Source organism: Protomyctophum bolini (genome assembly GCF_963924005.1).
Source record: "Protomyctophum bolini genome assembly, chromosome: 20".
NCBI lineage: Eukaryota > Metazoa > Chordata > Actinopteri > Myctophiformes > Myctophidae > Protomyctophum > Protomyctophum bolini.
The window spans coordinates 14639964-14652787 of record NC_137881.1 but is presented as its reverse complement, the minus strand read 5'-3'; the positions used below and the strand labels follow the sequence as shown (position 1 = coordinate 14652787).

Sequence of the window (12824 nt, the reverse complement as noted above, 5' to 3'; positions counted from 1 at the left end):
CTGCACCATGCCACCACACTGGGTCACACAGGGTAAGGACCTCTGCACCATGCCACCACACAGGGTAACACACACACACACACACACACACACACACACACACACACACACACACACACACACACACACACACACACACACACACACATTCACACACAACCACACTTAACACACTGGTTTTCAACCAGTGGTCCTTGAGGGGATTCCAGGTGGCCCCCAGCTAAATGATGGAAAGTTTGTAACCAAATGGACCCTTCTAGATCTTTAACTCTTGAGAGCGTAAAATGAAACCAAATGGACCCTCTCAAGAGTTACATTATTGTAAAACAACATCTGCATTACTTAATTACAAGAAGTCTAAACAATTAGGGAATGTAAAATAATTGTTATTTTGATCAACGTTTTGCCTGTTATCTCTCCTAATGGTACCAACATTAATACAGCATGGAATTGTGGACAATATCTTATCCAACGATAAACAAAATATTCTTTAGTTTTGGGTCATCAAAGGGTGGTCCGTGGCTCAAATGCCGAAGAAATAATGGGCCTTGATATGAAAATGGTTGAAAACCACTGACTTAACGCATATCTCTGTGCTCCTCCAGGTTAGTCTGTCTGTTCTTGAAGCGAGGAGCGGACTACAACGCCAAAGACAAGAACCAAAACGACCCCATCACCATCGCAGTGGAGAACGCCAACGCCGACATTGTTACTCTGTGAGTGGTGTTCATGTGTGTGTGTTGTGTGTTGGCAAACGTTTTGACGACGCATGCGCACCAATAATGTGCACCGCTGGCTATAGGTAATGTTAGCAGGCTAGCTAGTTAGATAATGTAAACAGACACATTATGGCATAATGTGTGTTAACAGAATATTGACACTGGGGAACATATACTGTTATAGGACCTGGGGAACATAGGTCATCTCCCGATAATATGTCAACAATGATTTACAGTAACTTTTTTTTTTAAACATTCTTTTTTTCTTCTCCTGTCATTCCTATCAGGCTGCGGATTGCCAAGATGAACAAGGAGATGAGGGAGATGGACGGAGCGTACGGCCAATCAGGTCTCTCGGGGGTTCAGGGATGTGGGGCTTCGGGGGGCGGGACAGGAGCGTACGACCAATCAGGTCTCTCGGGCGTTCAGGGATCATGTGGTTCAGGGGGCGGGACAGGGGGCGGGACAGTGGGCCAAACCAGGAAAAGCCTGCAGGCTTTAAAGAACCATATTAGTGGCTGGGCACTGTAGTGGGGGTGCTGGGGAGGTGTAGTTGATGGAGGCTGAGGGATGGGGCATTGTTCAAGCTGCACCCCATCACATTGATTGATTGATTGATCATTTTTCTTTTTGATAATTGATCATTTTATTAGTCAATAAAATGCAAACCGGTGTACAGGGTACAGTCAAGCACATTGGTCCAAAAGGACAGCACCGAAGAAAGACCTTGCGGTCTTGTTTCCATTCGGGTCCAACATAAACACAATGCCGAACAATGGCCTTTATTCAGCCACATCAGTCAGTGAAAATAAACTCATAATTACGAGTCCAGAAGAGGCTTGTATTTCCGTTCCGAAAAAACAGAGAAAGGGAATTTGCACTCAGAAATATGATGCTTTGTAAAGAAGGGCTTGAAACGGATTTCCCAGAGATTCCGTACAATGGGTGGCGGGGTCTAATAACAAAGACAGTACAGTAGTCTTTCTTGGGACAAAAGGGTGTAAAAGGGACTCTCCACGTTGCACTTTGCAGAAGAACAAATGTCTGGCACTTTATGAACAGATTCTGCATACATACTACAAAATCACTTTATGACAGAGTCCGTCTCTCTATACTACAACCTCAAAAGGGAATGTTGAGTCGTGATGTTCAACATATTATAAAAAGCCTACAATAGGCCTGTTGTTTTCTAATATATACGCAGTAAAATACTATGTGTTGATTCGACTTTGCTGTGATCTTTATAATGTACTGTATGTAAAGTACAGAACAGTAAAAGTGTGCAGGCCACCATTGGAAATAGATATTTTTCCATTCATTTTTGTCTTATATAGAACTTAAGTACATGGAATATAAAGATTCAATGTATGACAGATGTAAGGTAACTTTAATGCAGGGTTTTGGTTCTCAAGGATGGAATTATGTTGTATTTTCCCGCTATTCTGTGAATAGTGATGAGTTTCACCCGTTTAATGGCCACAGGCGTTTTAATTTTTTTCTCTATTAGAACAGTGGTTCTCAACCTGTGGGTCGGGACCCCAGGGGGGTCCCCACACATGATTTTTTGGGGGGTCCTCAGATGACAGTAAAGTGACAGTTGAAGGACCTCTTTAATACAAAAAGAAAGAAGTAATCAACAACAGGTTGGCCAAATTGAAGAAAGAGGCAAAAATTGTAAGTCAATATTTATCTGGAGTCAATCTAAATGTAATGCCTCAACTCCTATCCACAGGGCGATGCCATGTCTTACGCCACTGCCGGAGAATGCACTCGCTCACTCTCCCTATCCAAGTCCTTGTCAGGGTGGGGAGTTGCTCTCTCTCCCTATAAGTCCTCGTCAGGGTGGGGAGTTGCTCTCTCTCCCTATCCCCTATCTCAGGGTGGGGAGTTGCTCTCTCTCTCTATCCCCTATCTCAGGGTGGGGAGTTGCTCTCTCTCTCTATCCCCTATCTCAGGGTGGGGAGTTGCTCTCTCTCTCTATCCCCTATCTCAGGGTGGGGAGTTGCTCTCTCTCTCTATCCCCTATCTCAGGGTGGGGATTCGCTCTCTTTCCCTATCCAAGTTCTTGTCAGGGTGGGGAGTTGCTCTCTCTCCCTATCCCCTATCTCAGGGTGGGGAGTTGCTCTCTCTCCCTATCCCCTATCTCAGGGTGGGGATTCGCTCTCTTTCCCTATCCAAGTTCTTGTCAGGGTGGGGATAGTCGTGCTCTCTCCCTACCCAGGCCCTTGTCAGGGTGGGGGGGGGGGTCCCCAGTTCAAATATAATTATTTTGGGGGGTCGCGCCCTGAAAAGGTTGAGAACCTGCAGCTCACGCTGAATCTAACAAATTCTAATGCCTAATTTATACAAAACCTACGTACGAGCTCAGTTGTGAGCTTTTCAGCTTAATTGCACATCGGGTATATTTTCAGCATGTGACACCGTTGTGTGACAAAGTGTAAATCAGGCTTCAAAGAGCTTACTGCTGTTCTTGAACCCGAGGTTGTTCACAACGTTGTTATTGTTACCGGGGTGATGTTCTCATGCTGCAAAGCATCCATTCCTCCACGAGAACTCCCAGGGGCTAAGGCCCCTCCTCTGCTTCCTATGAGGTAAACTGAAATTGGAGTTGTTCTTTGTCAACACTAGTCAACTGAAATAAAAAACACTCATGAAGGAATGGACAAATTATGCTTTTTTTGTCACAGTACACACTGCTGGTCAGTATTTGATGTGCTGTGCTTTGTGTGTGTGTGTGTGTGTGTGTGTGTGTGTGTGTTTGCTCATGCACCGTACACGTGCCTATGCCCTCTGTCCACTGAGTCGCTCCAACTGGTCTCATCTGCTTGCAAAGTGTGCCCCCCACTGCATCTTATGAGGTACTGTGTGGGTGTGCGTGCATGCATGTGTTCATTCATGTTTGCCATGCTTTGTTTGCCTTAGGGCTAGAAAGTTTTAAATAGTTCATAAAATAGTTTGCATTAACTCACAGGCTTTGAATCGATGAATGATGTGTATGTTGCGAGTATGCTGTGCTACGCCTGAGGTTACATAAGGAAAGAAAAACAGCACAAAGGGATCATTATCTTTTCTTATACCATAGGGCAGTGATACTCAACCTCAGGCCCGCGGGCCACATCAGGCCCGCGGGACCATTATGACTGGCCCACCAATGAAAATCTAAAAAAAAGAAGAAAAAAAAATCTGGAAAATGAAATAAAAATAAATAAATCTGAATGAAGTTATCTTTAATTACATTATTATAAGTAATACTATTAGAGTTGTACTATTACTCGAACGAAAATAAAAGCTTGGGGGGGGGGGGGGGGGAGATGCAATGCAAATGAAAGACATATACTGTGTATCCCTATTCCCTGACATCATTTTATAGCTAAACGGACAGAATTCTATTTTATTTGAATGATGAAACCCAGCTGCCATTAATAGTTGGAAATGGAAATGGAAATTGCGGAAATTGTAATTGCGGAAATTGCGGAAATGGTGGAAATGGAAATTGCGGAAATGCGGAAATTGCGGAAATGGTGGAAATGGAAATCATGGAAAATCATTAATGTCGTAATTTTATCTACTGGCCCCTGGCCCCTTGCCATTTTTGTAATGTGGCCCACAGGTAAATCTATTTGAGTATCCCTGCCATAGGGTGTGGAACAGACCATATTATTCAGTTTGTACATTCTGGTGTCTTGAACAGTGCATTTAAAACCCAACATGTGTGTCTGGCATGTATCGGGGGCATCCCCTCATGACATCAGTATCATTAGCTTTAACCCATTTAGACCTGAGGACATCCGTGTCACCTGATAGCTTTTAACCACTTTAACCATTATTTGAAACTATTTGTTTTAAAATATTTGCATCCGGGGGGGGGGTCCTTGAAACAACATATTTTCAGATGGGGGGTCGGCGGCCAATTACATAACATTTTTGGGGTCCTTGACATGAAGTACAGGTAGTTTGAGAACCACTGACCATAAAACATTTTTTTCATGATGTTTATTTTGTAGAATCTGGTCTCGATGGGTTTATATGGCCGACGTTGCTTTGAACTACGTTAACTTCCGGGTCTTTTCCTCTCGTGTCTCTTACAGGTGATGACACATATCAGGACATCTTCAGGGACTTTTCCCACATGGCCTCAAACAACCCAGAGAAGCTCAACAGACGCCAAAGCGCAGGCCCCAAGAGCTAACCTATACTGCCATGAGCCCCCCGCACGCACGCACGCACACACACACACACACAGGTGTACCACGCTCATACTTCCCGCATACGTCCTAATACACATCTGCTTACAAGCACTCACATACACATTAAAAACATGGTGGTACATGCCTTTGGGGTTTCCGTCTAGCCATAAAGACAGACACGTGCACGCACACACACACACACACACACACACACACACACACACACGTACACGCACACTCTCACTCACACTCTTGGCCATCAGCCACATGTTAGCTCATAGCTCAGCTGGCGTTGACTTCATTGGGGCGGAACAATCCAACAGTAAATTCTTTGTGTTTACTCGTAAGATGAGAACAATTTGCCCAAGTGGGAACATTGGAATAGTTAAAGGAGAGAGAGAGCAGCATGTGGTGTCTTTATGTGTAGCTAGTGGTTAACACCAGAAATCTGTCCATAATTCCTACCTTATGTTTCTTTTGTTTTTTTATAAGGGAAATGCTTTTTGTTCCGTTTGGCGCTTGGAGTAATTCTTTTTGGAAATACCTTTTCTCTAAAGTATTACGATTGTTTTAATTATGGATTATTTTATATTATATTGTTTCCTACTTTTTTTGTCTCAGATACCAGATGCTGTAGACTTGTATCTAATGAAGAAATAAAATTCAGTTGTACACTTCCTTTTGTGTAGAGTGGTACAGTTCTTAACATACCTGTATAAGTGATACTTAACTAAATGTATACTGCAGTATAACATGAATTAAATGATAGTGTCAACACAAAGCTGTGATGTCAATGTTTTACAATTTCCAGTAGGGGGCACTATTTCGTTATTCTGTTCACATAAAGGTGTCTTACATCAGATCATCTGCTAACCCTAGCTGCTAGCACTTTGAAGTAACATTAGTGACATTTAGAAATATCAATGGAAAACACATTTTCTATGATTGGTATTTTAGTTAGACATCAAATTATTACAAAAACTCACCCGATGTTCTCCACTTCGTGAATGTCTTTTCAACTCAGACAGTAACTTGTATACTGTAGATGTGTGCGTGCGACTACAAGCAGTACATGCAAACCTGTAGTGCATGTATTGTAAGCACACTAAGGCCTGCAGTGATGTGCTATGTGTATGTCATGTGCATGTGATGTATGAGTACCTAGTACGAGTTGGCTACATAGGATATATGGAGTTTTGACTCATTTAGGGAGTGTGAGGCGAGTCTGATCCCTAAAGGTTACACATTTCCCCATGTCATACAATCCAAGAGGCTGAGCAGGGCTATATGCTAGGAAGCCTGAAGGCCCTCTCCAACAGGCACAAGGATAAATATACACATCTGCAGACATTCTCACTGGTGGCTCAACCAGTTTGTGCGTACATCACATTCATACAGTATTGTGTATTTGTGGAAACAGGACACACGCCAAAAAATCTTGGATCCAGCTAGTGGCCTGTGTCTACACTTTTGTACACTCCTTTTCCTTTCTCTATTGTTTAATAAGATGAAATACCAAAACAAATAATAAAAATACAATACAAATAAATTCAAATTGCGTCCTCACTTTTGTCTTCAATGTTTGTGTTTACACACTTTTGTGTTGTGTTTTGTTTGTGTTTAGACATACCCTCAAAGCTGGACATAGGAGGGGCTAGTGCCCCTCAAAAAAGAGAAAACGTCCAATCCTGTACCCAGCGCAGGTATTTGGAACGGCTACAGGCATCTAAGCATTGCTAGCCTTTGTCCCTGGCCTGGTGGTTGCATCAAAGGTTAGAGCACATTAATGCATGGGCCCAACTGAAGTAGGCTACATGGCTCTGTTGGACTTATGAGCAATATGGTCCCAAACATGATTATCAAAGATAATCACCTAGTGAATGCATTACATTCACTACTAGGTCATGGGCCATTCAGCCACTCAAATTCATTCTTCAGCTCCTGCTTTAGTTTAGGAGCACAGACTGTGATTCTGGTCTGGGAGTGTTTCAGCAAAGCTTGGAAGGGTTTCCGAATAGGAAATGGTCTCCAAAGGGTACAGTTTATCCGGGTCGGGTGCAGGATGATTATCCATCAGTCCAGAAGATTCTGCACTTTCAGCCTCTTTTTTGCTGTCAGTGGAACATTTCCGAGGAGGGGGCGGGTCTGTGCGGGAGAAGTAGTGTGGCAGAGTGGCGATGACCAGGGCTCCCAGGAGGAGGGAACTACCAGCGAGCACAAAGGAGGCGAGGTAGCTGCCTGTATAGTCCTTTAGGAATCCTTTGGAGAGAGATAAAACAGACAACATGAGAACCAATGAGAGAAGGAAGATAGGAAAGGAAATATATTTCACCGTAGAGATGCCTTACAAATATTTTACCTTAACTTTTAACTCCTGATTTGGAAGTCTCATGGCTGTTTTAAAAAAAATGTAAAGGATAAATGTTTACCTTTTTGGGCCTCTACTCTACAATCATCTCTTGTTTTGCGTTCATTGACAGATTGTGATTAATTATTTGTTGACCGCTTGGCCTTTGTAATCACAGAAGTGATTACAATGTTTTAGCCACACATAATGCAAGCAGTGTATAATGAAGTATCCCTTACTGTACAGCACATGAAGTATTCCTGCAGCTATAGCACGCAGTAGATCATTTATTAAATTTGGCTCTCAAAAGTATTAGATCTTTGTTTTGTTGTCCCTCAGGGCCAGTGAAGCCAACCTCCTGAAGGTCCACAAGGCCAAGTACCGCATCTGGGGGGGACAGGGCCTTCTATGTTTCGGCCCCCAAACTCTGGAATGAACTCCCTAACCATCTCAGAGTTACTCCCTCTCTCCTCTCTTTCAAAACCTCACTCAAAACCCACCTCTTCAGGATAGCTTTCCCCAGCTGAGGTCTCGTTTATCCTTTTATCTTTTTAACCCTGTACTGTTGTTGTATCTGTTATGTTTTGCTTTGTTTTTTTTCTTAATAAAGTCTGTTCCTAGTGTTCCCATGTAAAGCGCTTTGGGTATTTAGAAAAGCGCTATATAAATTTGAGCTATTATTATTATTATTATTATTATTAAATGCAACTGCTTATTGCTGCTGCTCTCGTCTCCCCTGTACAGCACCAATGCCACTAGTCACAACTCCTTGCAACAAAACAGTTTTAAGGACAAGCGCACCAAACCACTCCTTGCAACTGCCATTGGGGGTTGCAAGTAATTTCAAGTAGTTGCATGTTGCAAGGAGTTCCATGGCGAATCATTGGTGTGGAGTGCAGGGTTTAAGCCAGCATCCACCTGTAGGCTCAATCCGGAGCACAATCCGGTTGGCTGCCCAGTTATGCCAACTGTGTCTCTGGATCATCCAGCCAAGCCAGAGGTACCACTGCTAAGGAATGGAGCCTGCATGGCCTCTGAGTGGTAGGTGGTGTTTTACCTCTATTGTCACACAGCCAGCAATTCCATGAATATGTTTAATCAAATCGTTTACTGAATATTTAGAAAACCACGATTGTGCACTCACCCGACAGCGGAGCCCCCAGGAGTGCGCCACTGCTTTCAATAATCATCAGGAGCCCCAGGCCTCCCACCATGCGATCCATGCCTGTAATCTGAGGTACCACAGTGATGATTATTGGGCTCAGAGCTGCTGCACAGAAGCCATATGCCAGACTGAACACCACCAGACCAGCGTAGGAACCTCCCAGCGTCGCCACGGGCAGCATCACAATAACCACGCCTGTCAGGCTCGTCCACAGAGTGTGCCAGTGAATCAAACGCATCCGGCCCAGGTCCGCGGACCATCCCGACAGCACGCGGCCCACTATGTCAGTGACGCCGGTGGCAGAGATGACGAAGGCAGCTTGGTACTCGGACAATCCCACCTGGCGGGCGTGGGCCACCAGATGGATGTAAGGAATGAAGTAGCCAGTGTTGAGGAGAGTGACAGCCACACAGTAGGTGACGAAAGGCCTCTCGAAGAGCAACGACAACTCCAGGTAGGAGTAGACCTTCCACAGGAAGGCAGAACACGAAGACTTGGACTCTGTCTTTGTCTGGAAGGATGATAGGGGGAGAAGGCACATTTTACATTCCATTAATATATTTAACCAATAACTTGCATATTCTCACCTGTACAGTCATCATCAAAACATTTGATGGTCCATTTTGTACAGTTTTGCTTGTTTTTTTGTTTTTCATCAATCTCTTCTTTCAGCAGCTTTAAAGGAAGAGACAGCAGAATACCTTGACCAACCAAACATAAATGAGCCAATTGAGTAAAGCCTGAGTTATACTTGATAAGTACATCGTGTTGTGCACCGGATATACAGTATATAGCTCATTTGATGTGTTGTAACTTGTAAGCTAGATGATGTTGTAGATCTGCTATCATGTGCATGTATTCCATATGGTTATCCTGTCCACAGCAATATGTGACAGACAGGGTATTATAATCGCTGCTGTCTGTGAATAAACTAACTAGGTCACAATCAAGGTTAAGATTAGCCAACATAATCAATCAGTCATATCTCAGGAGCTGTGTGATGTAGAACAAGAGGCATGGTCAGTTTGTTTCATATTGATATGCATGCATGCTTTTGGACCAAACTAATTTCTCCACCATTACAGTATATATAGTACAGTCCTCAGACATGCAAAACATGATGGTTATATTCCAACTTGAAAGGTTATTCTTTTTACTAACAAATTCCCCTACATTTTATTTTCTTTCTTTTTGTACTAAAATAAACCACCACCAGTTAAGCCTGGCAACTTGCCCCACCTTAGAACCTCCCTGGGGACGAATAAGTGCACCGCAGGCCACCAAGTTGAGGCTGAGCCCGCCCAGGATGAGCAGAGACCCCCGCCAGCTGTACGTGTCCAGCAACAGCTGGAAGAGCGGGGTGAAAATAAAGCAGGCGATGCCACTGCCTGTGGATCCCAGAGACAAAGCCAGGGAGCGCCTGTGTGTGAAGCAGCGCATCACTGTGGCCATCATTGGTGTGAACACCAGTGCCCAGCCCAAACCTAGGAGAGAGACCATATATTTCCTGTATAGTGAGGCTTGTTCACTGAACACAGCATGTGGCTTTGATCATAAACTGCACACACAGTAACCTGTAATCATTGATAGCTAAATATTGTAGAGAGAGAAATAACTATATCGAGGCCACGTTTTACTAAAATTAGTAAAAAAATCAAAATAGTATTTTGTTGCCACAAGATATAATTAATTCCCATTAATGCGCACGACTCATGCAAATTGTGGCCAAATGAAAACTAGAAAAGTGTGCTCCTCGGTGCACAGGTCTCCACCAGGTCGGGTTGCCTACCCAGGGCCTGCAAACTCGGCCGATGCGTTAATGATTTGAGGCATTTTGTACAAAACGGCAACTTTGGAAGCCAATCTTACCCAATCGAGATGGAATATGAAAGATCTGACAAATCGACTATAGAGATAATGTGTAGAGATTTGCATGATTTTTGGAGTTGGACATAATCTGTACAAGTATTATAAAACACCTTCGGCCTAGCGGAGAGTTACATCTAGTGGCCAGTCGTGGCCACACAATACTAGTTTTATCACTCTATAGTCAAATGTGTCCTCAGTATGCATCGTTTTCTCTATATGGACACATATTGGGTTCCATAGACATTATTAATAGAGTCCATTATAGTTTTTTTTTTCTGTATTCTGTATATATTTTGAAGGCATCACCTGGTTCATGATGAATAGGTTGTTTACCAACTTCTACAACCACAATAATGAACCACTTTTCCACAGGTTAACATGTCATTAATACATAAATATTGTGCTGTTTAGAGAGATGCTCTACCTGTAATGCCGCCCATAGTGAGGTAGAGGTGTGTGAGGCATTTGGCCTGTGAGGCCAGTATGAGACCCAGTCCAGTGAGGCAGCCCCCTGCCATTACTACTGGCCTGGCACCATACGCATTACACAGTGCTGTGCCCAGCGGGCCTGGAAAACACACACACACACACAGACACACACACACACACACACACACACACACACACACACACACACACACACACACACACACACACACAAAAGAGAGCATACAAAGATTACAAAGATTCTTCATGATACAATAAGCATATCCCTCAGTACTATATGCCTATGGTACCATATGTGGCAGCTACCAACACACAGGGTACAACCATATCTCTCACACACACACACACACACACACACACACACACACACACACACACACACACACACACAACGACTATGGAGAATGGAGATAGTGTATACGGAATTGTGTGATGTAAATATGGATAAAATGTGTACGAGTAATCTACAGAAATGCGTTTTGCCTAAATCGGCCTCATGGTGGCGCTATAACAGGCCGTTGAGGAATATTTGGGGTAGAGGTTTGTCGTTGGCATCCAGGGAGTGTGTGTGCAAAGTTTGGCATGGTTCGGGCCAACATTGGCAGAGATTAGCTGGTAACGGACGGACGGAAGGAAGGAAGGACGGACGGACACACACGGACGGAGTGCAAAACATACTCTCTCTCCATGCCTTCGGCCTGGTGGAGACAATTATGCATAAATACTTACACAATTAAGAGGTAAATAAGACGTGAACTCACTGAAGAACTGCACTGCTGCCAGTCCTATGGAGCTGATCCAGGAGATGGCCTGGGCGCTCTCCTCAAAGTACTCCTCAAACTCCACGAAGAAAACCCCCAAACTGCGGATCACACCAAACACCAGCATGTAGCTGACAAACATGGCCCCCACCATCACCCAGCCATAGCCCCCATCTGGACCCTGTGGCTCCACACGCTGGGCCTCTGGCTGGGGATTGGCCTTAGTCATGGCTGAGAGAGAGAGACACATTTAATGTTGGAAATCAGGACATCTATGCTCTTATGTTGTACCGTTAAACGTTACATTTCAGTGTAATAACATCAAATATGTACTTACTGTAACACTTAGGCCTACCTGGTGAAATCAGCTACAGATGGAAGCAGTTTTCGGCACTACTTGTTCAACCTCCTAATTTAATCCTATACTTGTTTGAGCAAGTGGTGAGCTGATTGGAAGGTAAACATTCTACAGCCTAAAAAGTCCAAAGTACAACAGATAGTACATTTGCCGCTCAACGCTCAATTTAACTGTCTCTCAGATCATCACAAATTTAACAAACTTTCACAAGTAGTGAGAGTTCAATGCGATAATCATCACACCTCATAAGGTGGTCACTGGTTGAAGATTTATGATTTCATATAATATCCATCACACACAATTCTCAGACAGAATGCACAGATGGGAGATAATATATTGATGGGTCTAATAAGTCTATAAGTCTAAACTTGTTCAATATAGAGTAGCATGATTAATACTTTATTTAAATTATTAAAATAACCACCCTAACTGTACACTGGCCCTCTTTCATGTGCATGAACCATGTTAACTATCTATCCTACTTAAAACACCTAAAAAAAATGCAAGGATTGCATAATATTTGAAAAGGAAACTTAATAACATTAAAAATCTTCCATATACATGGAGGTTGTGCCTCATAACATTACTTGTAACCTGTGTGACTAATCAATGGCAAATGCACAAAAAACATTATTCTTTACCCTGTGAAGAACATTGTGACAGTTCAGCAAACATCACCAGTACAGTCAGAGGAGCAAATCAATAGATAGTCATTTATCAGACTCTATATTTTCGTGTAGAGGTGCCAGACTCTGGTGAATCCATATCAATGAATAGCTAGTAGGCTGATAAAGAGTACACAGCTACTTTATTTGCAATTCCCAGTAGGGGGCACCATTATATTAGTTTTTGCATAGAGTAGGCTATACTGTATGTAAGAGTATCTCCCTTTCTTTTTTCTCCTCCAATATTTTATAGATATTTTCACCTATGAGATTTAGTAGTCACATTATTATAAAATGTTTTATAAT

The 12824-nt window shown here is 43.1% G+C and overlaps 2 protein-coding genes across 3 annotated transcripts in view; one reads left to right on the top strand and one right to left on the bottom strand.

Moving 5' to 3' along the window:
- acap1 (ArfGAP with coiled-coil, ankyrin repeat and PH domains 1) overlaps nt 1–5583 on the top strand; it is a 28948-nt gene extending 23365 nt beyond the window's left edge. For both annotated transcript variants that reach the window (XM_080792749.1, XM_080792748.1), the window contains 3 exons: nt 606–716; nt 1007–1068; nt 4808–5583. In XM_080792749.1, the coding sequence (XP_080648875.1) occupies nt 606–716; nt 1007–1068; nt 4808–4908 (274 nt within the window). In that variant the 3' untranslated portion in view covers nt 4909–5583. The remainder of the gene's footprint in view (nt 1–605; nt 717–1006; nt 1069–4807) is intronic.
- A 1274-nt stretch (nt 5584–6857) lies between these two features.
- On the bottom strand, nt 6858–11724 carry LOC308335213 (monocarboxylate transporter 13-like; the record flags this gene model as incomplete). Its single annotated transcript, XM_080792224.1, has 5 exons — nt 6858–7165; nt 8398–8929; nt 9658–9902; nt 10712–10855; nt 11496–11724. The coding sequence occupies 5 exons, from the start codon at nt 11722–11724 to the stop codon at nt 6858–6860; spliced, it is 1458 nt and encodes a 485-aa protein (XP_080648350.1).
- Nucleotides 11725–12824: the final 1100 nt, after the last annotated feature.